Source organism: Oncorhynchus nerka, linkage group LG10, assembly GCF_034236695.1.
Source record: "Oncorhynchus nerka isolate Pitt River linkage group LG10, Oner_Uvic_2.0, whole genome shotgun sequence".
In the NCBI taxonomy this organism is placed as follows: domain Eukaryota; kingdom Metazoa; phylum Chordata; class Actinopteri; order Salmoniformes; family Salmonidae; genus Oncorhynchus; species Oncorhynchus nerka.
The window spans coordinates 21,723,896-21,749,731 of record NC_088405.1 but is presented as its reverse complement, the minus strand read 5'-3'; the positions used below and the strand labels follow the sequence as shown (position 1 = coordinate 21,749,731).

Sequence of the window (25,836 nt, the reverse complement as noted above, 5' to 3'; positions counted from 1 at the left end):
TGTTTGGAGAAGGGGAGACTTGTGACCCTGAGACGAGTGACTGGGTGAGTGAAACAGAGGTGTGCGCTGTCTGGAGAAATTAGTGCAGAAGGAGAGCGGCTTGCTTCATTCCAAATCGTCGTAGCAGGCTCAACCAATATCCTGCCCATTTCTTTACAGACGGAGAAACTAGCCGACAGTTGTTTAACCACATAGCGCTTCACACTGAGTGAAAGAGAGATGAGTGCTGGTAGCTGAAAATACTTTTTTTCAGATCCCGGAAAATGAGAAAATATACTTGTGTCATAATCGAATTTGGAAAATTCTCCATATCCATTACGATACTCGTTTTGTCCGAGTACTTGGCACACCCCTAGAATAAGGGCACTTCCTATACCAGGGAAAACACATGGCGCTAGTAATAATGAGGGGAGTCTGCGCTGAGATGCTAAGGCGGAGTGATATAATAAAAGAGATGGCCAGGACACGCTGGGAGCTACATGGCCGATTAAGTCTGATAGTAACACTAGAACCGATCACTGGGACAACAGCCATCAGAAACAGGCCACTAAAGGCTATTTACAGAAGTGGTTTTGCATATGTCTCCAGGATAGATTTGTCCTTTCGGTGGATGATCAAAACCATTGTCTAGTATTCATGGCAACATTAAGGGAAGAAGGTATGGAGCCAGCCTAGATTTACCATACACTTACCACAAATCAACCTGGACTCGGGTAGATGTAACATAGTACATTTAAATCCGAGATACTCCAATTAGTATGATATGTTCCGTTTTGTATGGCATGTATTCATTTGTGGATGGATGTCCATCACCCATTTCGTATGATGGATTATGAATTGCAATTCGGACAATATGCTACAAATTGCAATTCGTACAATATGTTACGAATTTGCAAAACGTATGATATGTCACAAATTCCTATTTGTTGTGGCTAACACTAGCTAAGTGGCTAACTTTAGCTAGGCTAGGGCTTAGGTTAGGAGTTGGGTTAAAGTTATCAAGCATGCTAAGTAGTTGCAAAGTAGTTAAAAAGTAGAAAGTTGTTGCAAAATTGCTAAACTGCAAAAGTTGTCCATGGTGTGATTAGACCATGCAACCTTTGTGTTGCTAAACATTGGTGTTACAATACTACCCATCCACCCTGACCAACCACCATACTTTAGTTTTTGCCCCCTAAGGTCGATGTCCGCGTCCCCACAAAATCTAATTTGCAAAATTACAAAAATTCCTAATAAAGATCTGCCCGTTTCAGCTAGAGATCAGTTTATTTTTTGCATTGGATGCATCTCAATCCACCGCATCCACAGATGTCACACTTTCTCATCTGCAGTGAAAGATGACAGTGCTAGAGGGGTGTTTGTCAGACCATGAGACAATGAAAAAAGTATTCTCACAAAATTGTCTGTACGCTTTGGCGATTTGGCCTACAAACTATTATGACCCCTCTGTGGAAAGATGACTCTCACATGTTGGTTGTTTTGCTCTAAGACGCCCACAGGACTCACAAGACTCGTCTGAAGGTACCCAAGTACCAGTTGAAAAAAATAACGGATGTACAGTCATGGCCAAAAGTTGAGAATGACACAAATATTAATTTTCAAAGTCTGCAGCCTCAGTTGGTATGATGGCAATTTACATATACTCCAGAATGTTATGAAGAGTGATCAGATGAATTGCAATTAATTGCAAAGTCCCTCTTTGCCATGCAAATGAACTGAATCCACCAAAAATATTTCCACTGAATTTCAGCCCTGCCACAAAAGGACTAGCTGACATCATGCCAGTGATTCTCTCGTTAACACAGGTGTGAATGTTGACGAGGACAAGGCTGGAGATCACTCTGTCATGCTGATTGAGTTCGAATAACAGACTGGAAGCCTCAAAAGGAGAGTGGTGCTTGGAATCATTGTTCTTCCTCTGTCATCCATGGTTACCTGCAAGGAAACACGTGCCATCATCATTGCTTTGCACAAAAAGGACTTCACAGGCAAGGATATTGCTGGCAGTAAGATTGCACCTAAATCAACCATTTATCGGATCATCAAGAACTTCAAGGAGAGCGGTTCAATTGTTTTGAAGAAGGGTTGAGGGCGCCCAAGAAAGTCCAGCAAGCACCAGCACCGTCTCCTAAAGTTGATTCAGCTGCGGGATCGGGGCAACACCAGTACAGAGCATGCTCAGGAATGGCAGCAGGCAGGTGTGAGTGCATCTGCACGCACAGCGAGGCAAAGACTTTTGAAGGATGGCCTGGTGTCAAGAAAAGCAGCAAAGAAGCCAATTCTCTCCAGAAAAAACATCAGGGACAGACAGATATTCTGCCAAAAGGTACAGCGATTGGACTGCTGAGGACTGGGGTAAGGTCATTTTCTCTGATGATTCCCCTTTCCGATTGTTTGGGGCATCCGGAATAAAGCTTGTCCGGAGAAGACAAGGTGAGCGCTAACATCAGTCCTGTGTCATGCCAACAGTAAAGCATCCTGAGACCAGTCATGTGTGGGGTTGCTTCTCAGCCAAGGGAGTGGGCTCACTCACAATTTTGCCTAAGAACACAGCCATGAATAAAGAATGGTACCAACACATCCCCGAGAGCAACTTCTCCCAACCATCCAGGAACAGTTTGGTGACGAACAATGCCTTTCTCAGCATGATGGAGCACCTTGCCATAAGGTAAAAGTGATAACTAAGATGCTCGGGGAACAAAACATCAATATTTTGGGCCTATGGCCAGGAAACTCCCCAGACCTTAATCCCATTGAGAACTTGTGGTCAATCCTCAAGAGGCGGGTGGACAAACAAAACCCACAAATTCTGACAAACTCCAAGCATTGATTATGCAATAATGGGCTGCCATCAGTCAGGATGTGGCCCAGAAGTTAATTGACAGCATGCCAGGGCAGATTGCAGAGGTCTTGAAAAAGAAGGGCCAACACTGCAAACCTTGACTCTTTGCATCAACTTCATGTAATTGTCAAAAAAAAGCCTTTGACACTTATGAAATGCTTGTAATTATACTTCAGTATTCCATAGTAACATCTGACAAAAATATCTAAAGACACTGAAGCAGCAAACTTTGTGAAAATTAATATGTGTCATTCTCAAAACTTTTGGCCACATCGGAAATTTACATACACCTCAGCCAAATACATTTAAACTCAAGTTTTTCACAATTCCTCACATTTAATCCTAGTAAAATTCCCTGTTTTAGGTCAGTTAGGATCACCACTTTATTTTAAGAATGTGAAATGTCAAAAGAATGAGTAGAGAAAATGATTTATTTCAGCATTTATTTCTATCACCACAATCCCAGTGGGTCAGAAGTTTACATACTCTCAATTAGTATTTGGTAGCATTGCCTTTAAGTTGTTTAACTGGGTCAAACGTTTTGGGTAGCCTTCCACAAGCTTCCCACAATAAGTTGGGTGAATTTTGGCCAATTCCTCCGGACAGAGCTGGTGTAACTAAGTCAGGTTTGGAGGCCTCCTTGCTCGCACACACTTTTTCAGTTCTGCCCACACATTTTCTATAGGATTGAGGTCAAGGCTTTGTGATGGCCACTCCAATACCTCGACTCTGTTGTCCTTAAGCCATTTTCCACAACTTTGGAAGTATGCTTGGAGTCATTGTCCATTTGGAAGACCCATTGCGACCAAGCTTCCTGACTGATGTCTTGAGACGTTGCTTCAATATATCCACATAATTTTCCTGCCTCATGATGCCACCTATTTTGTGAAGTGCACCAGTCCCTCCTGCAGCAAAGCACCCCCACAACATGATGCTGCCACCCCCGTGCTTCACTGTTGGGATGGTGTTCTTCAGCTTGCAAGCCTCCACCTTTTTCCTCCAAACAAAATTATGGTAATTATGGCCAAACAGTTCTATTTTTGTTTTAGCAGACCAGAGGACATTTCTCCAAAAAGTACGATCTTTGTCCCCATGTGCAGTTGCAAACCGTAGTCTGGCTTTTTTATGGTGGTTTTGGAGCTGTGGCTTCTTCCTTGCTGAGCGGCCTTTCAGGTTATGTCGATATAGGACTTGATTTACTGTGAATATAGATACTTTGTACCTGTTTCCTCCAGCATCTTCACAAGGTCCTTTGTGTTGATTTGCACTTTTAGCACCAAAGTATGTTCATCTCTAGGAGACAGAACGTGTCTCCTTCCTGAGCGGTATGACGGCTGCGTGGTCCCATGGTGTTAATACTTGCGTACTATTGTTTGTACAGATGAACGTGGTACCTTCAGGAGTTTGGAAATTGCTCCCAATGATGTACCAGACATGTGGAGGTCTACAATTTCTTTTCTGAGGTCTTGGCAGATTTCTTTAGATTTTCCCATGATGTCAAGCAAACAGGCACTGAGTTTGAAAGTAGGCCTTGAAATACATCCACAGGTACACCTCCAATTGACTCAAATTATGTCAATTTGCCTATCAGAAGCTTCTAAAGCCATGACATCATTTTCTGGAATTTTCCAAGCTATTTAAAGGCAGTCAACTTAGTGTATTTAAACGTCTGACCCACTGGAATTGTGATAGAGTGAATTATAAGTGAAATAATCTGTCTGCAAACAATTGTTGGAAAAATTACTTGTGTCATGCACAAAGTAGATGTCCTAACCGAGCGACTATAGTTTGTTAACAAGAAATGTGTGGAGTGGTTGAAAAACAAGTTAATGACTCCAACCTAAGTGTATGTAAACTTCAACTGTATATATGGACACTGTTTAGTGCCAAAAATAAGGGGTTATATGATATTCCTGACCTTTCTTATATCTTTGACACTTCAGAACAAACTTCCTTTTTATTTTTTTGGGAGGAGAAACTGTTGTTCCATGTAGTGAATCTGTTATTCAATATGTTTGTATGGGCTAATTGTATTAAGGCCCAATTTTTTTAAATACTTCAGGTAGTATTAAAATTCAAAATCAAATTGCTAAATGATCCTTGGTAGGACCTTTTAAAAACAATTCCATATAGCTTAGTAGAACCCTCCACCGTGTTAGACAGGGCTTAGACTCTTATGGTTACTTATGGATTAAGTAACCATACCAAATGTAATATCATACTAATTTGAGTGTCCCCCCCGCCCGTTTCTCTCTCTCTGAATGACGGAACCCTTGTTACACACGTGCTTGACATGTTGTTTGGCAGCCATGTGAAAGAGACAGTGTAACATCATAACCTCTCCCCTCCTCTACCCTGCAGAGACGTGACCGCTAGATAAACCCTGCCTTCTCTAATGGGTGCTTCAGGTTGAGATGTTGACATAGGTACGAACAAACATTCCCACAGTGCTGAAATGTCCTACAATCATCAACACAACCCCCCCCCCCCCCCGAACACACTGCACTAGCCCTACATAGGACACACGTTTGATGTACTAGTTGGCAGCTGAGTGAAAAGAGGTAGTGACTGCGTCGTCATCAGCACCCCCTCTTAAAACCCTCGCCTGCCTGAGCAGTGACCTCTGGATAAACCCTGGCTCTGATCGCCTTGGCCCTAGGTGTGGGCACAAGCAGACATTCTCACAGCTCTGAAATATTCAGTAGCCCCCGTCCCCCACCCCGTGTCCCAAAACAGGGGTAAACCCTGGTTCCACCTACCTCTCCTTCAGGATGAACAGAGCACCCAGCTGCACCAGCACCGTGGAGGCAAACACAGCAAGGACCTCCAGTCGCTTAAACCTGGTGGAAAACACACACACACATGAGCAATCAAGCAAACAAATATAACTGAAAATACACATGACTGACATCAGAGGTCATGTGCTTTGTACCATACATTTTCATTTGAGCTACTGAAAGACTACCAGGATGCTTGAAAATATATTTTTTAAATGTTTTATTGTCACTGATCTCATTGTCTGATATGAAAATTCCAACAGACAGATAAAAAATAAACATTCTGTACAACAATAACAGAGGTACATGAATATAACAACATACAACGCAGGGGTTTTGGGACTGAGTGATATGATGCACAGCACAATTCTCTGTGTCCGTTCTGTAAGCATTAATGAAAATCCTACTGTATCCATGTTGGAGGAAATTGTGGTTGAAATGACTAATTATGTATACATTCCAATCAGAACTGACTAGTCCAAATGCTATAATGTACTGTACATATATGAATTTTCTCTCTTGCTCCCATTCCCAATTGTATATAATGTAGTCAGGAGTTTAGTAACAATGAAGGTCTGTTCCTTAGTTCATTCATTTGTACAATCTCCAGGTGGCAGGAACGGACTATCTCCAGACTGTCTAGAATGCTGATTTATACCGACTGACCTTGACTTCAGGCGTGGAGCGAAGGCTCGAGAACTATAGGGCCTCTCTACCCGTGAAAGAGATAGAACATTTAGAAAACACTGACGTCATTTTCAGTTTATAGCCTGTGGAAAAATGTGTATGTGGCAGTACTCTCTTGTAATAAACGCTGTTACCTGACTTTTAGGACTAGTCTCGATCTATTTCATGCATAATTAATGAATTTACAACTCATTAATGAAATAGAAAGAGTGCGAATTTGGTTTTGGCTACAAAACATATAGGAATTTAGAATTCCACTAACAATTGGTCCTTCGAGCCGGATAAACATTTATAATAATGTTGGTTCATATTTTTATGTTTGATAAAATTAGATGTACATTTGAATGTATAATATTTGATCAAAGGGAGGATTGTTGGAGGAAATTATGGTTGAAATGACTAATTATGTATACATTCCAATCAGAACTGACTAGTCCAAATGCTATAATGTACTGTACATATATGAATTTTCTCTCTTGCTCCCATTCCCAATTGTATATAATGTAGTCAGGAGTTTAGTAACAATGAAGGTCTGTTCCTTAGTTAATTCATTTGTACAATCTCCAGGTGGCAGGAACGGACTATCTCCAGACTGTCTAGAATGCTGATTTATACTGACTGACCTTGACTTCAGGCGTGGAGCGAAGGCTGGAGAACTATAGGGCCTCTCTACCCGTGAAAGAGATAGAACATTTAGAAAACGCTGACATCATTTTCAGTTTATAGCCTGTGGAAAAATGTGTATGTGGCAGTACTCTCTTGTAATAAACGCTGTTACCTGACTTTTAAGACTGGTCTCGATCTATTTCATGCATAATTAATGAAATAGAAAGAGTGCGAATTTGGTTTTGGCTACAAAACATATAGGAATTTAGAATTCCACTAACAATCCAGAACATAGAAAGTGGAACACAAAACACTTCCATAATGACTTAAAATTGCTCATCAATAGTGCTGCACTGATATGGTTCCATACACTGTAGAAGCGAGTAGTGTATAAAAGGTACACTGTTAAGTCCAGAAGTAAGAAGTTTCCATCTGTAAATGTACATAATTTGGTTATTTCCTTGTCCCCATGTCAATGTTTAGTAACATGCTGTACTGGGAAAGCTGGATAGACGGAAGGGTTAGGGAGAGTTGCTCCGTTGAAATGAGATAATCTGTCCAGTGGCTGACCCATTGTACTGGCCCAGTGAGCACATTAGGGCCAAATCAAGCTGAAAAGCAGCTTTCTATGCAACCACCACTGCTCAACACCCTAAGGTCAAAGGAAAAAAAGCAAACCCACAGAGCCCTATGCCAAACAAACAGAGCTCTACCCGATAAAAACAGCTTGCATGGTGTGTCAAAGGCTGTGTGTATGAGATGATTAGGGACAACACACACAAACATACAAAGGCTACACTGTACCGCGACTGTAGTCAGTCACGGGCAAACAAACACACGGCCATCAACACAGGTCAGGAGCTTAACCTCTAGTCTAGAGTCTAAACAGATTTTTTTTTTTTATCTTAAGTGTGTTTTGAAGTGTCTGTCCTGTATCTAAATGATATAAGATAGATCAGGAAATTATTTATATATATTTTGTACCCATATTTAACCCCCCTTTTTTTTGGCACTAAACTACTTCCATATATATATATATATATATATGACTCTCAGGCCATGAGAAACAAGATTCACTGGTCTGATGAAACCAAGATTGAACTCTTTGGCCTGAATGCCAAGCGTCACGTCTGGAAGAAACCTGGAACCATCCCTACGGTGAAGCATGCTGGTGGCAGCATCATGCTGTGGGGATGTTTATCAGCAGGGAGTGGGAGGCGAGTCAATATCGAGGGAAAGATGAATGGAGCAAAGTAGAGAGATCCTTGACGAAAACCTGCTCCAGAGCACTGAGGACCTCAGACTAGGGCAAAGGTTCACCTTCCAACAGGACAACGACCTTAAGCACACAGCCAAGACAATGCAGGAGTGGCTTCGGGACAAGTCTCTGAATGTCCTTGTGGCCCAGCCAGAGCCCGGACTAGAACCCGATTAAACATCTCTGGAGAGACCTGAAAATAGCTGTGCAGCGACACTCCCCATCCAACCTGACAGAGCTTGAGAGGATCTGCAGAGAAGAATGGGAGAAACTCCCCAAATGCAGGTGTGCCAAGCTTGTAGCATCCTACCTAAGAAGAATCGAGGCCGTAAGCACTGCCAAAGGTGCTCCAACAAAGTACTGAGTAAAGTGTCTGAATACTTATGTACATTTTATACTTGAATTTATTATTTTATACATTTGGGAAAAACTGTTTTTGCTTTGTCATTATGGGGGATTGTGAGTAGATTGGTAAGGGAGAAAAACAATTGAATCTATTTTAAAATAACGCTGTAACGTAACAAAATGTGGAAAATGTCAAGTGGTCTGAATACTTTCCAAATGCACTGTATCACGGCCATTTAACTGTGTAACTGGTTTAAAATCACCATTGGCCAAATCCCTCAACGGTTTTCTTCAACTGAGTTAGGAAGGATGCCTGTATCTTTGTTGTCACTGGGTGGATTAATACACCATCTAAAGTGTCATGAATAAGGTCTTACTTTTATTTGATTTTTTATCTACCAATAGATTACCTTTCCAAAGCATTGGAAAGCCTCACTGGTCTTTGTGATTGAATCTGTGCTTGAAATTCATGTGTTTGAATAACTACCCCATAAAGAGATGGGGTAGTTAGTTCTTCAAAAATCATGTTAAACACTATTACTGCACACAGAGTAAGTCCATGCAACTTAGACTTGTTAAGCACATTTTTACACCTGAACTCATTTAGGCTTGCCATAACATAGGGGCTGAATACTTATTGACTCAAGACATTTCAGCTTTTAATCTTTTATACATTTTTAAAGATGTCTAAAACATATTTCCACTTTAACATTATGGGACAGTGTGTGTAGATCAGTAACACACAATCTACATTTAATCAATTTTCAATTCAGGTAGTAACAACAAAATCTGGAGAAAGTAGAGGGGTGTGAATAATTTCTGAAGGCACTTTACAACCATTTTTAAAGCTGGGCTACCTTCAGACAAGTCCTGCGAGGCTTGTGGGCGTCCTAAAGTAAAACCACCGACATGTACATGTTCCTGAGAGTTTCAACTTCGAAAGGGGGGTTATCATATTAGCCCAAACTGTTTGGTCACTACAGACATTTCAAATTAAATCCATTTTTATTTGTCACATACACATGGTTAGCCGATGTTAATGCGAGTGTAGCGAAATGCTTGTGCTTCTAGTTCCGACAATGCAGTAATAACCAACGAGTAATCTAACCTAACAATTCCAAAACTACTACCTTATACACACACAAGTGTAAAGGGATAAAGAATATGTACATAGATATATCAATGAGTGATGGTACAAACTGGCATAGGCAATATGCAGTAGATGGTATCGAGTACAGTATATACATATGAGATGAGTAATGTAGGGTATGTAAACAAAGTGGCATAGTTTAAAGTGGCTTGTGAAACATGTATTACATAAAGATGCAGTAGATGATATAGAGTACAGTATATACATATGAGATGAGTAATGTAGGGTATGTAAACATTATATTAAGTAGCATTGTTTAAAGTGGCTAGTGATATATTTTCCCATCAATTTCCATTATTAAAGTGGCTGGAGTTGAGTCAGTGTGTTGGCAGCAGCCACTCAATGTTGGTGGTGGCTGTTTAACAGTCTGATGGCCTTGAGATAAAAGCTGTTTTTTAGTCTCTCGGTCCCTGCTTTGATGCACCTGTATTGACCTCGCCTTCTGGATGATAGCGGGGTGAACAGGGAGTGGCTCGGGTGGTTGTTGTCCTTGATGATCGTTATGGCCTTCCTGTGACATCGGGTGGTGTAGGTGTCCTGGAGGCCAGGTAGTTTGCCCCCGGTGATGCGTTGTGCAGACCTCACTACCCTCTGGAATGCCTTACGGTTGTGGGCGGAGCAGTTGCAGTACCAGGCGGTGATACAGCCCGACAGGATGCTCTCGATTGTGCATCTGTAGAAGTTTGTGAGTACTTTTGGTGACAAGCCGAATTTCTTCAGCCTCCTGAGGTTGAAGAGGCGCTGCTGCACCTTCTTCATGACGCTGTCTGTGTGGGTGGACCAATTCAGTTTGTCCGTGATGTGTACGCCGAGGAACTTAAAACTTACTACCCTCTCCACTACTGTCCCATCGATATGGATAGGGGGGTGCTCCCTCTGCTGTTTCCTGAAGTCCACAATCATCTCCTTTGTTTTGTTGACGTTGAGTGTGAGGTTATTTTCCTGACACCACACTCCGAGGGCCCTCACCTCCTCCCTGTAGGCCGTCTCGTCATTGTTGGTAATCAAGCCTACCACTGTAGTGTCGTCCGCAAACTTGATGATTGAGTTGGAGGCGTGCATGGCCACGTAGTCGTGGGTGAATAGGGAGTACAGGAGAGGGCTCAAAACGCACCCGTGTGGGACAGCGGGGTGGAGATGTTGTTCCTCGTGAGAAGACTGATTTTCAGGATGTCTCCTGGTCTGACAAACTTCCACCGCAGACGCGGAAGGAGGACGCAGTAGATAGAGACGCAGCACATCCCAAAAAAACAGATCTCTGGCTAAAACGGGCGGATATAGATGGAAATTGTTTTATTATGTTAATTCTATTTTTTTTCCGCAGGGGTGTGTCAAACATTTATTCCAGTGCCAAAATTGACCAAAAAGTGTAAGTAGGATAGTTTTGGTCATAAAGGCAGTATATTCCAAAACTGGGTTTTGTGAGATGTGTAACTGAAGATGTCACTTACATCATGGTTGGGTTCTGATTTCAATCCTGCCCACACAGGACCAAAGCCTGGCACAGTCTAATCCTGGCTGGCAGTAATCGAATCATCCAGATCACAGATGCCCGGTATGCTGTAGAGCACACTATCCAATCGCTCACCAGAATCAACCAGCGCATTCAATTTATAGACATCCAAACTAAACATTAGTATGCAACACCTCAAACTTGTTTAAACAACAATCCATACACAAGAAAATGTTATGTTGAAAAAACAAGTTGCTTTTTAAAAACGGCTTGGGTTTTCATTCATGAACTAACGTTAGAATCACAAACACCAAATTTATCAAAGACAACTACATCTAGAAAGCAGGAAATGCAGTATTCCCTGACCAATCATGTTCACGATGTCCTGCTGCCTCTCCCGGTTGCTAAGCAATTCGGTACGGTGACTGAAGGGGGACAAACATTACTGCCAGGATATGATATAGCGAACATAACACCCACATTGAACCACACAATTCTAATTTTTCTTGATGAGTACCGGAAATGCCCAGGAGGAATTTGTAAGTTTAGCGCCTCTAAACAACCTAAGATGTGTGGGAATGGAAGTGTTGTATCACATACAGTACATTAAAGCATACACCCAAAAAATCCAGTAGACATTAATAAATCAATCCAAGTCAATGGAAACATGATCATCAAATGACTCCATTTTTAAATAAATAATAACAGTGGAGGTCATCATTTTAGAAAACAGGCTACTGTAGAATCAGTATGCTAATGGACGTACCCAAACGAGAAGAGCTGACTAGGCTTCTTCATGGCCACCCAGGAACTCAGCAGACAGGTGATCAGACTGTAGGCCAACAGGTACACATACATTACCAGTCAAAAGTTTGGACACACCTACTCATTCAAGGGTTTTTCTTTATTCTTACTATTTTCTACATTGTAGAATAATAGCAAAGACATCAAAACTATGAAATTACACCAAAAAAAGTGTTGAATCTAAATATATTTTAGATTTTAGATTCTTGGTGGTTAGAGAATGACAAGACTTTGCAAAGCTTTCGTCAAGGCAAAGGGTGGCTACTTTGAAGAATCTCAAATATATTTTTATTTGTATAACACTTTTTTTTGGTTACTACATGATTCCATGTGTTATTTCATAGTTTTGATGTCTTCATTCTACAATGTAGAAAATAGTACAAATTTACAAAAACCCTTGAATGAGTAGGTGTCCAAACTTTTGACTGGTACTGTAAATCATCATGACTAACAACACCTCAACACAAACAATTGCACTCTAGTAAAAAGAGCTCAACACAAGTGTTAGGTACAATATTTCGCTTAGTATAAAACTTCCTTTAGACAGTGCTGATAAAACATGATGCTCCCCAGGATGCCCATTTACTCACCTGAAGAGATCAAAGATGGTGAGGTATGTGTATGCTGTTAAGGCTGAAATGACAGAGGAAAACATGATCAGTGAGTGCTATATATATTACTGGAATTGATTCTAATAGAAATTAAGAAAACACTTTTTTTGCTCTGTAAAAGTCATTGTAACATGTATGAAGGGGATAGCGGCAATACACCAGTTTAATTCATATAGACTATATTGATGAGATGAACCGTAATTGAATAGAGCCTGCCCTACTGTCAATCAACAAGACAAATGTTCTATGATGATAAATCAGCTGCAATACAACCTTAGTGTACCAGCCATTTCACAGACAAAAATATAAATATCCTTTGGTTGCCAAGGATTCCCTCCCCCAAAACTGTGTCATTCCTGTCCAGTAGAGATGACAGTGTAGCTGTCGTGTCTGAGCTAAGATGCCAACTCCCACGCATATACACAGACACAGCCTGTCATTGTTAATAGATTCAATGAGCAAGCCTGACCCAGTATCAAGCCTCCTACTGCTTCCCAATGTATCTAGACTTTAAAACACAGGGAGTAGTGCCGTGCCATTCTCAGTCAAACTCCCCAGCTCTAGGGGGCAGTGTAGAGTAGAGCAGCAGTAGGCTAGAGGACCAGGAGGCAACAAAGGTGGAGTCAGAGTGATATCCGCCGGACTGCAAACCCAGCTTTATGTAAGCTGGATATGATGGAGGAGATTAGCAAAGCTTTGCATGGAGAGGAACATTTTGTTTTCACACTGCTCTACCATGTTGGCCAAACTGAGGTGATGTAATTCAGGATACACGCCGACCATTAGCCGTTGGCCCAGGGGATCTATCGGACTGATTGAGCTCGGTTTGTGCTGTACCTACCACGCCACCATGGTTACGGCTCAGCACTCTGCATCACCGCCAGAGCACACAGAAATATACAGTGGGGTCAGAAATGATTGATACCCTTGATAAAGATGAGCAAAAATGACTAAAATAAATAATTCAAATACTGAGCTAATACTGAGCTAATATACTAATACAATTTCCCAGAGAAAGATCGTTAACTAGTAATTATAATTTCTCAAAAAAGTAGAGGTCAAAATTATTGACACCCCTGTTTTCAATACCTCACCTTGTGAGGTTAATTAACGACACTAAGCCTTGTTCTAAAATGTTTGATGCTAACTGGAGAACCCATTGGGAAGGATCTTAGACGATTCCTACATACAGAATCTTTCCATATCCTTCGTCTGCACTTATGGACTGCCCTCTAATATTAAACCAAAGGATTTCAAAGGGAGTCCAGAGACTGAGATAGCCATTGCAAAATGTTGATTTTGTGGCAAACTAACCATTTCTTTGTGGATTTTGAGGTGTGCTTAGGGTTATGGTCTTGCTGGAAGGTCTACTTGCAGCCAAGTTTCAGCCTCCTGGCAGATGCAACCAGGTTGTTGACAACAATTCCCCAGGACCAGCACAAGCAGAATAGCCCCATAACATCAAAGGTCCACCACCTTATTTTACAGTAGGTATGGGGTTCTTTTCTGCTTATGTATTCTCATTTAGAACGCTTTGGCCAGGCATACCTGTGGAGGGTTGGTTGCCAAAATAAGAAAGCATGAGCAGAAAATAACCCCATACCCACTGTAAAATATGGTGGTGGATCTTTGATGTTATGGGGATTTTTTGCTGAGAAATTGTATCATCATAAAATTTCATTTTTTTTGATCATACAATATAGTTCAGTATTTAAATAATGTATTTTATACAGTCATTATCCCATATGGCCTTTCAACCGTGACCCAATCCTATAAATCCACTGTGGTGGTACAGGTGTCTCATCTTTAGGTGTTAATCATGTGAATGTACTATAACATCAGGGAGGACACAGGCTAGACTGGACCATTGGTAAATTAATGATAAAGTCGGATAAGCCCTGGAGCAGTGCATTGGCTATTCACTCTCAACGATTAGAAGATTGACAATGTTTACCAAAACAAAACAGGATGATATTTGTCATCAGGAAACGTCAGCTCAGTGTTTTTACATCCATCACGCAGGGTATTCACCACACACTGCATCTGTTAGGACAGATGCAGTGTGTGGTATCAGACAACCCAGTTGTCTGATACATTTTAATGCTAACATGCTGACCAAACCGGCCCTGTTGAAAAAATTAATAGACACATACATGTTAATCAATAATTTCATTCAAACTGCTTGCTAGCGTCTGCATAGCCAGGCGCTAAAATAGAACTTGGCCCCATCTCTTTATCTACTCATTGGTTTTTACAAGCATATACCCACTTAGGTGATTAAAAGATGGGAGGTCCACACTCCAGTCCAGTTGGAGGCAGTAATGCACCTTAAGTTGGTTGCCAACCGTCATATAAAATCCACAGGAGGATGAATGAGAGATGAATCAAAGAAAATAAAAAATAAGTAGGTTTAGTTTATTAATATATTTTTTATCAAGGACAGTGCACATTAATCAACATTTCAGTAAAAGTGCCGGTTTTAGCCAGCTGGCTAATTTTCAACCGCAGTCCTGGGGTAGGTTATTAAAAACAATTACAATACAGACAAACAATGAGCAGTGAGCACATACAGAGCAACATAGGCCAAGCAACATGTAGCATGCAGACAGAGAGATATAGGACAAGCAACATGTAGCATGCAGACAGACAGATATAGGACACGCAACAAGTAGCATGCAGACAGAGAGACATAGGACAAGCAACATGTAGCATGCAGACAGAGCAACATAGGACAAGCAACATGTAGCATGCAGACAGAGAGATATAGGACAAGCAACATGTAGCATGCAGACAGAGCAACATAGGACAAGCAACATGTAGCATGCAGACAGAGCAACATAGGACAAGCAACATGTAGCATGCAGACAGAGAAACATAGGACAAGCAACATGTAGCATGCAGACAGAGAGACATAGGACAAGCAACATGTAGCATGCAGACAGAGAAACATAGGACAAGCAACATGTAGCATGCAGACAGACAGATATAGGACAAGCAACATGTAGCATGCAGACAGAGAAACATAGGACAAGCAACATGTAGCATGCAGACAGAGAAACATAGGACAAACAACATGTAGCATGCAGACAGACAGATATAGGACAAGCAACATGTAGCATGCAGACAGAGCAACATAGGACAAGCAACATGTAGCATGCAGACAGAGAAACATAGGACAAGCAACATGTAGCATGCAGACAGAGCAACATAGGACAAGCAACATGTAGCATGCAGACAGAGAAACATAGGACAAGCAACATGTAGCATGCAGACAGAGAAACATAGGACAAGCAACATGTAGCATGCAGACAGAGAGATATAGGACAAGCAACATGTAGCATGCAGACAGAGAGATATAGGACAAGCAACATGTAGCATGCAGACAGACAGATATAGGACACGCAACAAGTAGCATGCAGACAGAGCAACATAGGACAAGCAACATGTAGCATGCAGACAGAGAGATATAGGACAAGCAACATGTAGCATGCAGACAGAGAGACATAGGACAAGCAACATGTAGCATGCAGACAGAGAAACATAGGACAAGCAACATGTAGCATGCAGACAGAGAAACATAGGACAAGCAACATGTAGCATGCAGACAGAGAAACATAGGACAAGCAACATGTAGCATGCAGACAGACAGATATAGGACAAGCAACATGTAGCATGCAGACAGAGAAACATAGGACAAGCAACATGCAGACAGAGAAACATAGGACAAGCAACACGTAGCATGCAGACAGAGTAACATAGGACAAGCAACATGTAGCATGCAGACAGAGAAACATAGGACAAGCAACATGCAGACAGAGAAACATAGGACAAGCAACACGTAGCATGCAGACAGAGAAACATAGGACAAGCAACATGTAGCATGCAGACAGAGAAACATAGGACAAGCAACACGTAGCATGCAGACAGAGTAACATAGGACAAGCAACATGTAGCATGCAAACAGAGAAACATAGGACAAGCAACATGTAGCATGCAAACAGAGCAAAAGCACAAAAAGCAACAAAGTGTTTCCACACCTCACAAGCTACAGACAACATGGAAAGCAGCAATACAGTCAACTCTCATGGCAGACCTTGCAGATCTGCTGTCATGGGTGTGGGTTCTCTGTTTAACAAAAGTACTAAGTAGAGGGGGAGCCAGACCATGTAGAATCTTGAATACAAGACATGCGTCTGTGTATTGCACAAGATTTTCCCACCTCAGAAGTTCATGCTTTCTGAGGATGTAACAGTGATGATGGCTACTGGGCTTTCCATCAATCACTTTGAGAGCCTGTTTGTAGACAGACTGAATGGGTTTTAATGTTGAACAGCAAGCTTGGGCCCAACTAGTCAAACAGTATGTTAAGTGGGGGAGTATAATAGCATTGAAGTACAGTTTTGCTACCTCTATAGTCAATTTCATATGAATCGGAAATTAGCTAGGTTGAACTTGGTTATTTTAGTTACCCTTTTCACCTGCTTTAAAAAAAGAGGGTTGAATTAAGTATGATGCCAAGGCACTTAACATTGGGTACCACCTGGAGATTCTCTTCTGATACAGACATCTGGCTCAGTAGCTTCAGTTGCCCTTTTTGTGAATGCAGACTGTCTCAATGTAAAAATATATATATATATATAATTTTACTTAACCTAGTGAAGTTCTTGTGCAAATAAAAAAACTCAGCTACAAGGCAATGCAGAATAATAACACTGTTATAACTATTCATGTAGTAAAAAATTGGGTTGATTGTGGAGGCCAGGTAATCTGATGCATCACTCTCCTTCTTGGTCAAATAGCCCTAAAAACACACAAACATGAGTCATTTTGTAACCTAGACCATTACAGTAGTGAGTTCTTGTGCAGCGTGTCGTTTGCTCTTTGCATGCATATACATTACCAGTCAAAATTTTAGACACGCCTACTCATTCAAGAGTTTCTCTTTATTTTCACTATTTTCTACAATGCAGAATAATAGTGAAGACATAAAAACTACAACACTCAACTATAACACATAGTTAACACTATAACACATATGGAATCATGTAGTAACCCCAAAAAAATTGGGTTGATTGTGGAGGCCAGGTAATCTGATGCATCACTCTCCTTCTTGGTCAAATAGCCCTTACACAGCCTGGAGATGTGTTGGGTCATTGTCCTGTTGAAAAGTATATTGGGACTAAGGGCAAACCAGATGGGATGGTGTATGAAATTTGGACTCATGTCCATTGCTCGTGTTTCTTGGCCCAAGCAAGTCTCTTCTTATTGGTGTCCTTTAGTAGTGGTTTCTTTTTTTATTAAATTTTTTGGGAATTTTACCCCGTTTTCTCCCCAATTTCGTGGTATCCAATTGTTTAGTAGCTACTATCTTGTCTCATCGCTACAACTCCCATACGGGCTCGGGAGAGACGAAGGTTGAAAGTAAGTAATGCGTCCTCCGATACACAACCCAACCAAGCGCAGTGGTTAAGGGCGCTGTACTGCAGCTAGGCCAATTGTGCGTCGCCCCACGGACCTCCCGGTCGCGGCCGGTTACGACAGAGCCTGGGCGCGAACCCAGAGTCTCTGGTGGCACAGCTGGCGCTGCAGTACAGCGCCCTTAACCACTGCGCCACCCGGGAGGCAGTAGTGGTTTCTTTGCAGAAATCTGACCATGAAGGCATGATTCACGCAGTCTCCTCTGAACAACTGATGTTGGGATGTGTCTGTTACTTGAACTCTGAGGCTGGTAACTCCAATGAACTTATCCTCTACAGCAAAGGTAAATCTGAAACTTCCTTTCCTGTGGAGGTCCTCATGAGAGCAAATTTCTTCTTAGCGCTTGATGGTTTTTGTGACTGCACTTTAAGAAACTTTCAAAGTTCTTGAAATTTTCCAGATTGACTGACCTTCATGTCTTATAGTAATGATGGACTATTGTTTATCTTTGCTTATTTGAGCTGTTCTTGCCATAATATGGACTTGGTCTTTTACCAAATAGGGCTATCTTCTGTATACCAAACCTACCTTTTCACAACACAATTGATTGGCTCAAACGCATTAAGAAGGAAAGAAATTCCACAAATAAACTTTTCACAAGGCACACCTGTTAATTGAAATGCATTCCTGATGAGTACCTCATGAAGCTGGTTGAGAGAATGCCAAGAGTGTACAAAGCTGTCATCAAGGCAAAGGGTGGCTACTGTGAAAAATATCAAGTATATTTAGATTTGTTTAACACTTTTTTGGTTAATAAATGATTCCATGTGTAATTTCATAGTGTTGATGTCATCACTATTTTTCTACAATGTAGAAAATTGAAAAATAAAGAAAAACCCTGGAATGAGTAGGTATTACTATCATTTGCATACATTTGAACTTCAGACCAAGTACAGACAGAAGGCAGATCATTAATGTTCAAGCTGAACAGGAGGGGCCCCAGTATTGCCCCTTGGAGCACGCCCACATCATAGCTTAGAGTGGGAGATAGCTCCATTACTCACTGACACACTGGGTTCTGCCTTCAAGGTATGATTTCATCCATCATGGCATCGGGGGAAAAGTTGAACTTGGACAGTTTTGTGATGAGAACGTCATGGTTAACAGTATCCAAAGCTTTCCCTAAGTCTAGAAATACAGCCCCAACAACGCCCCCTTTGTCTATCTTGGACACATTTTCAGTGTGTTTTGCTCTGAAGCCAAACTGCATGTAGTATAATGTGAAGGGGCTGTTGTTGAGGTGGGCAGTCAGTTGCTCTGCTACACACTTTTCAGCAACCTTCAACACCAGTGGTAGTATACTAATGGGCCTGTAGTTACTCACGTCAGCAGGGTCACCGGATTTAAAGATGGCTGTTATGGTCAACTTCAGTACCCTGGGAAATAGCCCCTGACGAATAGACCTGTTGGTGACCTTAGTAATGGGGCCAATGAGTGACTCATTGTAGTTATTAAGAAAGGTAGAGTCCAGCCGAAACACATCTTTGGCTTTAGAGTTCTTTAGTGAGATAATCACCTTGTTCATCTCTGACTGGGTGAGTGTCATTCACTAGCGCTGAGCCCAAGAAACCAGTGGAGGGGTTCTGTGTCAGTACTTTGACAGTCAACAAAGCAGGAATTGAAGGCTGTTGCTATTTTGACTGCATCCTGTGTTAGACTGTCATTCACATTGGATTTCTAGCCTTTTTGCAATGTTACTGTAGTCTTTCCCTGTAACCTTTTTTTTGGGGGCAGCATTTTCACTTTTGGATGAATAGCGTGCCCAGAGGGAACTGCCTCCTACTCTGTACCAGATGCTAATATATGCATATGATTATTAGTATTGGATAGAAAACACTCTGAAGTTTCTAAAACTGTTTGAATGATGTCTGTGAGTATAACAGAACTCATATGGCAGGCAAAAACCTGAGAAAAATCCAACCAGGAAGTGGGACATCTGAGGTTTGTAGTTTTTCAAAGCTTGGCCTACCGAATACACATTGAGATATGGATAAAGTTGCACTTCCTACGGCTTTCACTAGATGTCAACCGTCTTTTGAAACTTGAATGAGGATTCTACTATAAAAGGAGAGCTCATGAGACCTCTGAGTCAGTGATCTAGCAGAGAGCCTTGGTCTCATGACGCGAGCTCCCAACAGAGTTACCTCACGTTCCAGTGCTTTTCTGAAGACAAAGGAATTCTCTGGTTGGAACATTGATGTTTTATGTTAAAGACATCCTAAAGATTGATTCCATACCTCGTTTGACATGTTTCTAAAGGACTGTAACACAACTTTTCGACTTGTCGTCTGGATGAAGTGCCTGCGACTCATGAAGATGGATTACTGGGCTGAACACACTAACAACAAGTGGCTATTTGGACATAAATGATGGAACTTTATGGAACAAATCTGTCATTTATTGTCGAACTGAGATTCCTGGGAGTTCCTTCTGATGAAGATCAAAGGTAAGTGAATATTTATGGTGTTGTTTCGAACTTTGTTGATTCCAAAATGGCGGATATTCCTCTGGTTGTTTTGGGTTCTGAGTGCCGCTCAGATTATGCTTTTTCTGTTAATTTAAAAAAAAATCTGACACAGCGGTTGCATTAAGGAGAAGTCTATCTTTAATTCTATGAATAACACTTGTATCTTTTATCAATGTTTATGATGAGTATTTCTGCTAAATGGAATCAAAACATTACTGCACGTAAGGCGCCAATGTAAACAGATGTTTGGATATAAATATGCACATTATCGAACAAAACATACATGTATTGTGTAATATGATGTCCTATGAGTGTCATCTGATCTGATCATCAAAGGTTAGTGATTCATTTGATCTATATTTCTGCTTTTTGTGACTCCTATCTTTGGCTGTAAAAATGGCTGTGTGTTTTTTCGACTTGGCTATGACCTAACATAATCATATGTTGTGCTTTAGCTGTAAAGCATTTTTTAAATCAGACACGGTGGGTAGATTAACAAGATGTTTATCTTTCATTTGCTGTAATGGACTTGTTAATGTGTGAAAGTTACTAAAACATATTTTTGAATTTCGCGAACTGCCTTTTCAGCGGAATGTTGTCGAGGGGTTCCACTTGCGGAACGCCTGGCCTAGAAAGGTTAATTATTATCTTCTCCCAGATCAATTTGCTTCACCAACCATGTTGATAAAAAATGTTTGCCTTGGCCAATCTGATTTCTTTCATCACCTTATTTCTCAACATGGTAAATCTAAGTCATACTCTAATTTGGACTTTAAGGCTTTAGAGCATAATCTCATTCTTTCACCCGTCTCCATTATTTCTCCATTTAGCCAAGGTAGAGTAGTATTTTGGCCAGGTTTAGATGATTTTCTTTTCTTTAGGAAGCCATTTATTGTAGTCCTGATTGTGGATAGAAAAACCTGACTATCAGCTTCCACACCTGTATAGAACAAGGGATCATTCCAGGTAATTCCCTTAATTGCATTTTCAAAATAATTGAAATCACTCTTAGGTGTTCTGAGCTGATCAGGCTTTCTAACAGTAGAGGTTAAACCTGTTCTTGGAAAGCTTTATGGCTATAAGTGTCAGATTATGATCAGACAGGCCAGTAACTATATTGAATGATTTAGTAACTCTCTCTGGTTTATTACTGAACACCAGATCAACCTTTGACCTTACACTAGCTGGTATTTGTGATCGTTTGAGGGTTTTGCTACAAATCTTGTCTTGATAATGAATGTTAAAATCTCCCATTAAGATGACCTCTTTCCCAAAATCACATTCCTTAAGCATGTTATTAAATTGATCAAAGAACACACGTTTGGTGAAAGGTGGTCTATACATTCCAATAAGGGTAAAAGACATGTGGGGAGACAGTAGCATTTGGGCCAATACATTCTAGTTCATTATCACATGACCACTCAATTTGTTTACATCGGATATGTTATTTAATGTAAATCATCAGACTCCCTCATCTTCCTTCAATCCTGTTTCTCTTGAAAACATTGTAGCCAATCACAATCAAAGCAGCTGATGGAGAGTTTTTATGGAGCCATGTCTCTGAAAGGCAGTCAAGGTTGGAGTCTAAGAAGATGTTGAATTTGATCACTTCCTGGAATGACACCGCAAATGTTCAAATGCCCCCTAGTAGTCCCTCGGGCTTAGCTCGTGGGTCCCAGATGACTCGAGAGTGAATGACATTGAAAATAGTAAAATTTTCACTGTTTTCTGGAAGATGGGTTTAGGCCGTTTTGATTAAGGGCAGTTCGGTAGTGCAATTAACTATCCCTTCCGCTTGCACTGGATGCAGAGAACTAATTAAAACAGCTTGCGTGCCGAGAGCAGAGTCAAGGATCGCATATAGCGACTTGGATATGTTTGGAGAGTTACATTTCATCTTCGAGCTGGGTGCCTCGAGAGAAACCATGGGAGCATAGCAATCACCCGCCTCCGCGGCCATCCACTGCTCCCCACTACGGTGAGTATTGATGGCTCGGTGATGTTAGGCCCAGGGTTGAGTTGCACATCCCCGGAGAACAGGAGGGTAGTGAACAGGTAGTTTAGCAGTTTCCGATAGATGTTAGACTTGTGTTTGTTACTCCTAAGCGATTCAGTCAAATAGGGAGCAAAGTAGATTTGGCCATTATTTACATTTACATTCAGAACATGATGGTACGCTGTGTACTGTCCGTTCCCGTGGAACGATGAACCAATGTGTTTGTCTGGGGTGTCGGCAATCCCTGACAGTAGACGGATTGTGTCATCCCAGCAAGGACGCAGTGATATTATCAGTACAGCAGCTACATGACTGACAATCGTGGCAATAACCATCAGCATACACCTCATGTTTTAGATAAATTAACAGCATCGAGAGGAGAAGCAGCACCACCCTCCCTTTGGTCTGCCATCATTCACAATTTTGTGTGAAAGAAAATATATCTATATTTTTTTAAAGGGTAAATATTCTATAAAAAAAGACATTACGCATTTCAGGTAATAATAACCCAATGTTTTTCTCCCAGTACAAATTAGCTAGCAACAATAAGCTTGCTAACTGTCCAGGAATGTTTTTATGCATTTCGACCTGTCCCCAAATGAATGTAGTTGGTTTAGTTAGTTTTGGTATTTTGCCTCTGGTGCGCGGAGACGGTTTGGTCAGCTGTCTGGCATGGAGCAGCTGTCCGGCATGGAGCAGCAAAAGTAGTCATAACCCAGAGGAGGCCCGGTGGACCGGGTCCCTCCAGAGTTGAACCCAATACATGGAGCATAATGTGTGCAGATTAAGGTCACTGGAGTATGATTTCAGACCTGATCAATGGGAGATTATAAAGGAAAGGAGCGCAGTGGAGGAATATGACTCAGGAGCTGCATATTTAATGTCGTCTGCAGAGCAGAAGCCAGAAGCAGTCTGATTGGCTGACTGTTCCCTGTGCCTTGCTGCCATCCCAGCCCCACCCCCCAACCTCAGCCCCTAGCCCCACCTCCCGGCCCCGGTTCCACCCCAGGGAACAAAGCCCATTAACGGCATTAAGTGCTGCCTGGTTATCGGAGGATAAGCAAAAGTTGACGGGCCTTTGGGCCACGGGTGTGTATCACCTTTCCCTGGGCCAGGCTCTGCTGGGTCCTAACCGCATTGGCGCATAGACACAGGTTACACACACGGTATCTCAGAAAGGAGAGATTTGCAAACTGCAGCAGTGGGCTGTCATTGCGCAGAGAAACATGCATCGACCAGGGCATCTCGGGTGTCTGTCAACGCGGCACATTAAAACAATAGATCGCTCCATATGTAAACTAAAAGCTTTATTGACTGACTACACAGAAACACCTGGCAGGGGAAATGGGAGCCGTGCAAAGGAAGCGGCGGCTGGTCTGGGCCTTGGGCCCGTGCTGACAACCACAGGAGGTGAATGTGAGACCAGGGAAACACGCATTCAGGGCTGGCTGGTACAAAGAGCTGGGAGCACACACACACACACACACACACACTTAGTGGCCCAGGGAGGGAGAAGTCAGTGACAACAAACTGTATATAGTTCAGCACACAGACATAAGCACACAATTGTTGAGATAGTTGACCCATCAAAACTGACCTGTCAGTAACCACAACCTGAACTAGCTCTGACTACCAGCACTCACTAAGAAACTTTTGGCTGACCACAAAAAAACATTGGAGAATTGTTTGAAAGAAAACCTGACCTCAGAGATCAACATTTCAATTCACCATTCAGTGGAAACAATGAAGATGGCACACAACTCATTTAGTAAGATAGTGTTCTGATAATGGTCAAGGTATAGAATGAGATTGTATTTCTATGCATATAACCACACCTTTGAAGTTGTTTTCAGGTTCTATGCAAAGGGTTCTCACTAGTTTACTCATGACAGTTGGTGTATAAACAGCCACAAAGCCTTCAGAAAACATAATCATGAACATCTCTAGCTGTAATCAACAATATAACAATTCTCACCTATTCAAAGTGTGGTGTTACTGAACCCCCCCCATGGCTTTTGTACAAGTTGGCCCTACTGTTGTCAGAGCGACAGCATACACTGAATCCTGATGGATGAGGCAAGTAGGATATAGCTTAGCTCTCTGAATAGGAAGACACGGGTGAGCAGCACATTGGTTTTGTCCAATAATTAATAGGCTTGTGTAACGTGAGGCTGCAGAAAGAGGCTGGAACTCCACACTTTAAGTAGACTGTCAGAAATTAATAGGGGTACAAGAACAGGCCTCTGAGGAGCTCCACACCAGCTTGTAGTGAAATCTTCCCCTGCTCCAACCCTGAGTTGAATAAACAGTCTCTGACCAGACTTGGCTTGGATAGGCTCCTGTCATCAGGGTGGATCTCAGTCTGTGACTGTGGAATGTCTCAGGAGTACCAAAGTGTCTTAATTTAACAACATCAAAACCAGATGCTTCCATTAGATTAGCTCATATTAGGTAGCTCGATAAAGATTACATACGGTAATGAGGCCATTAGCTGTACTGAACATACTGTCATTAGCTGTACTGAAAATACTGTCCACGAACCACATTACCTAGTTCTAGCCTATAAACTAAATGTCTATGAAAAAAAGCAAACCTCGTGGAGCCATTATATACACTGCTCAAAAAAATAAAGGGAACACTTAAACAACACAATGTAACTCCAAGTCAATCACACTTCTGTGAAATCAAACTGTCCACTTAGGAAGCAACACTGATTGACAATAAATGTCACATGCTGTTGTGCAAATGGAATGGACAACAGGTGGAAATGATAGGCAATTAGCAAGACACCCCCAATAAAGGAGTGGTTCTGCAGGTGGTGACCACAGACCACTTCTCAGTTCCTATGCTTCCTGGCTGATGTTTTGGTCACTTTTGAATGCTGGCGGTGCTTTCACTCTAGTGGTAGCATGAGACGGAGTCTACAACCCACACACATGGCTCAGGTAGTGCAGCTCATCCAGGATGGCACATCAATGCGAGCTGTGGCAAGAAGGTTTGCTGTGTCTGTCAGCGTAGTGTCCAGAGCATGGAGGCGCTACCAGGAGACAGGCCAGTACATCAGGAGATGTGGAGGAGGCCAACAACCCAGCAGCAGGACCGCGACCTCCGCCTTTGTGCAAGGAGGAGCAGGAGGAGCACTGCCAGAGCCCTGCAAAATGACCTCCAGCAGGCCACAAATGTGCATGTGTCTGCTCAAACGGTCTGAAACAGACTCCATGAGGATGGTATGAGGGCCCGACGTCCACAGGTGGGGGTTGTGCTTACAGCCCAACACCGTGCAGGACGTTTGGCATTTACCAGAGAACACCAAGATTGGCAAATTCGCCACTGGCGCCCTGTGCTCTTCAAAGATGAAAGCA

The 25,836-nt window shown here is 41.9% G+C and overlaps 1 protein-coding gene across 2 annotated transcripts in view; it reads right to left on the bottom strand.

The window, feature by feature from the left end:
- LOC115135011 (zinc transporter 6-like) overlaps positions 1-25,836 on the bottom strand; it is a 70,951-nt gene that overhangs the window by 26,795 nt on the left and 18,320 nt on the right. For both annotated transcript variants that reach the window (XM_029669180.2, XM_065023124.1), the window contains exons 5-7: positions 12,513-12,555; positions 11,885-11,950; positions 5,602-5,682 (exon numbers count right to left, since the gene is read on the bottom strand). In XM_029669180.2, coding sequence (XP_029525040.2) covers positions 5,602-5,682; positions 11,885-11,950; positions 12,513-12,555 — 190 coding nt within the window. The remainder of the gene's footprint in view (positions 1-5,601; positions 5,683-11,884; positions 11,951-12,512; positions 12,556-25,836) is intronic.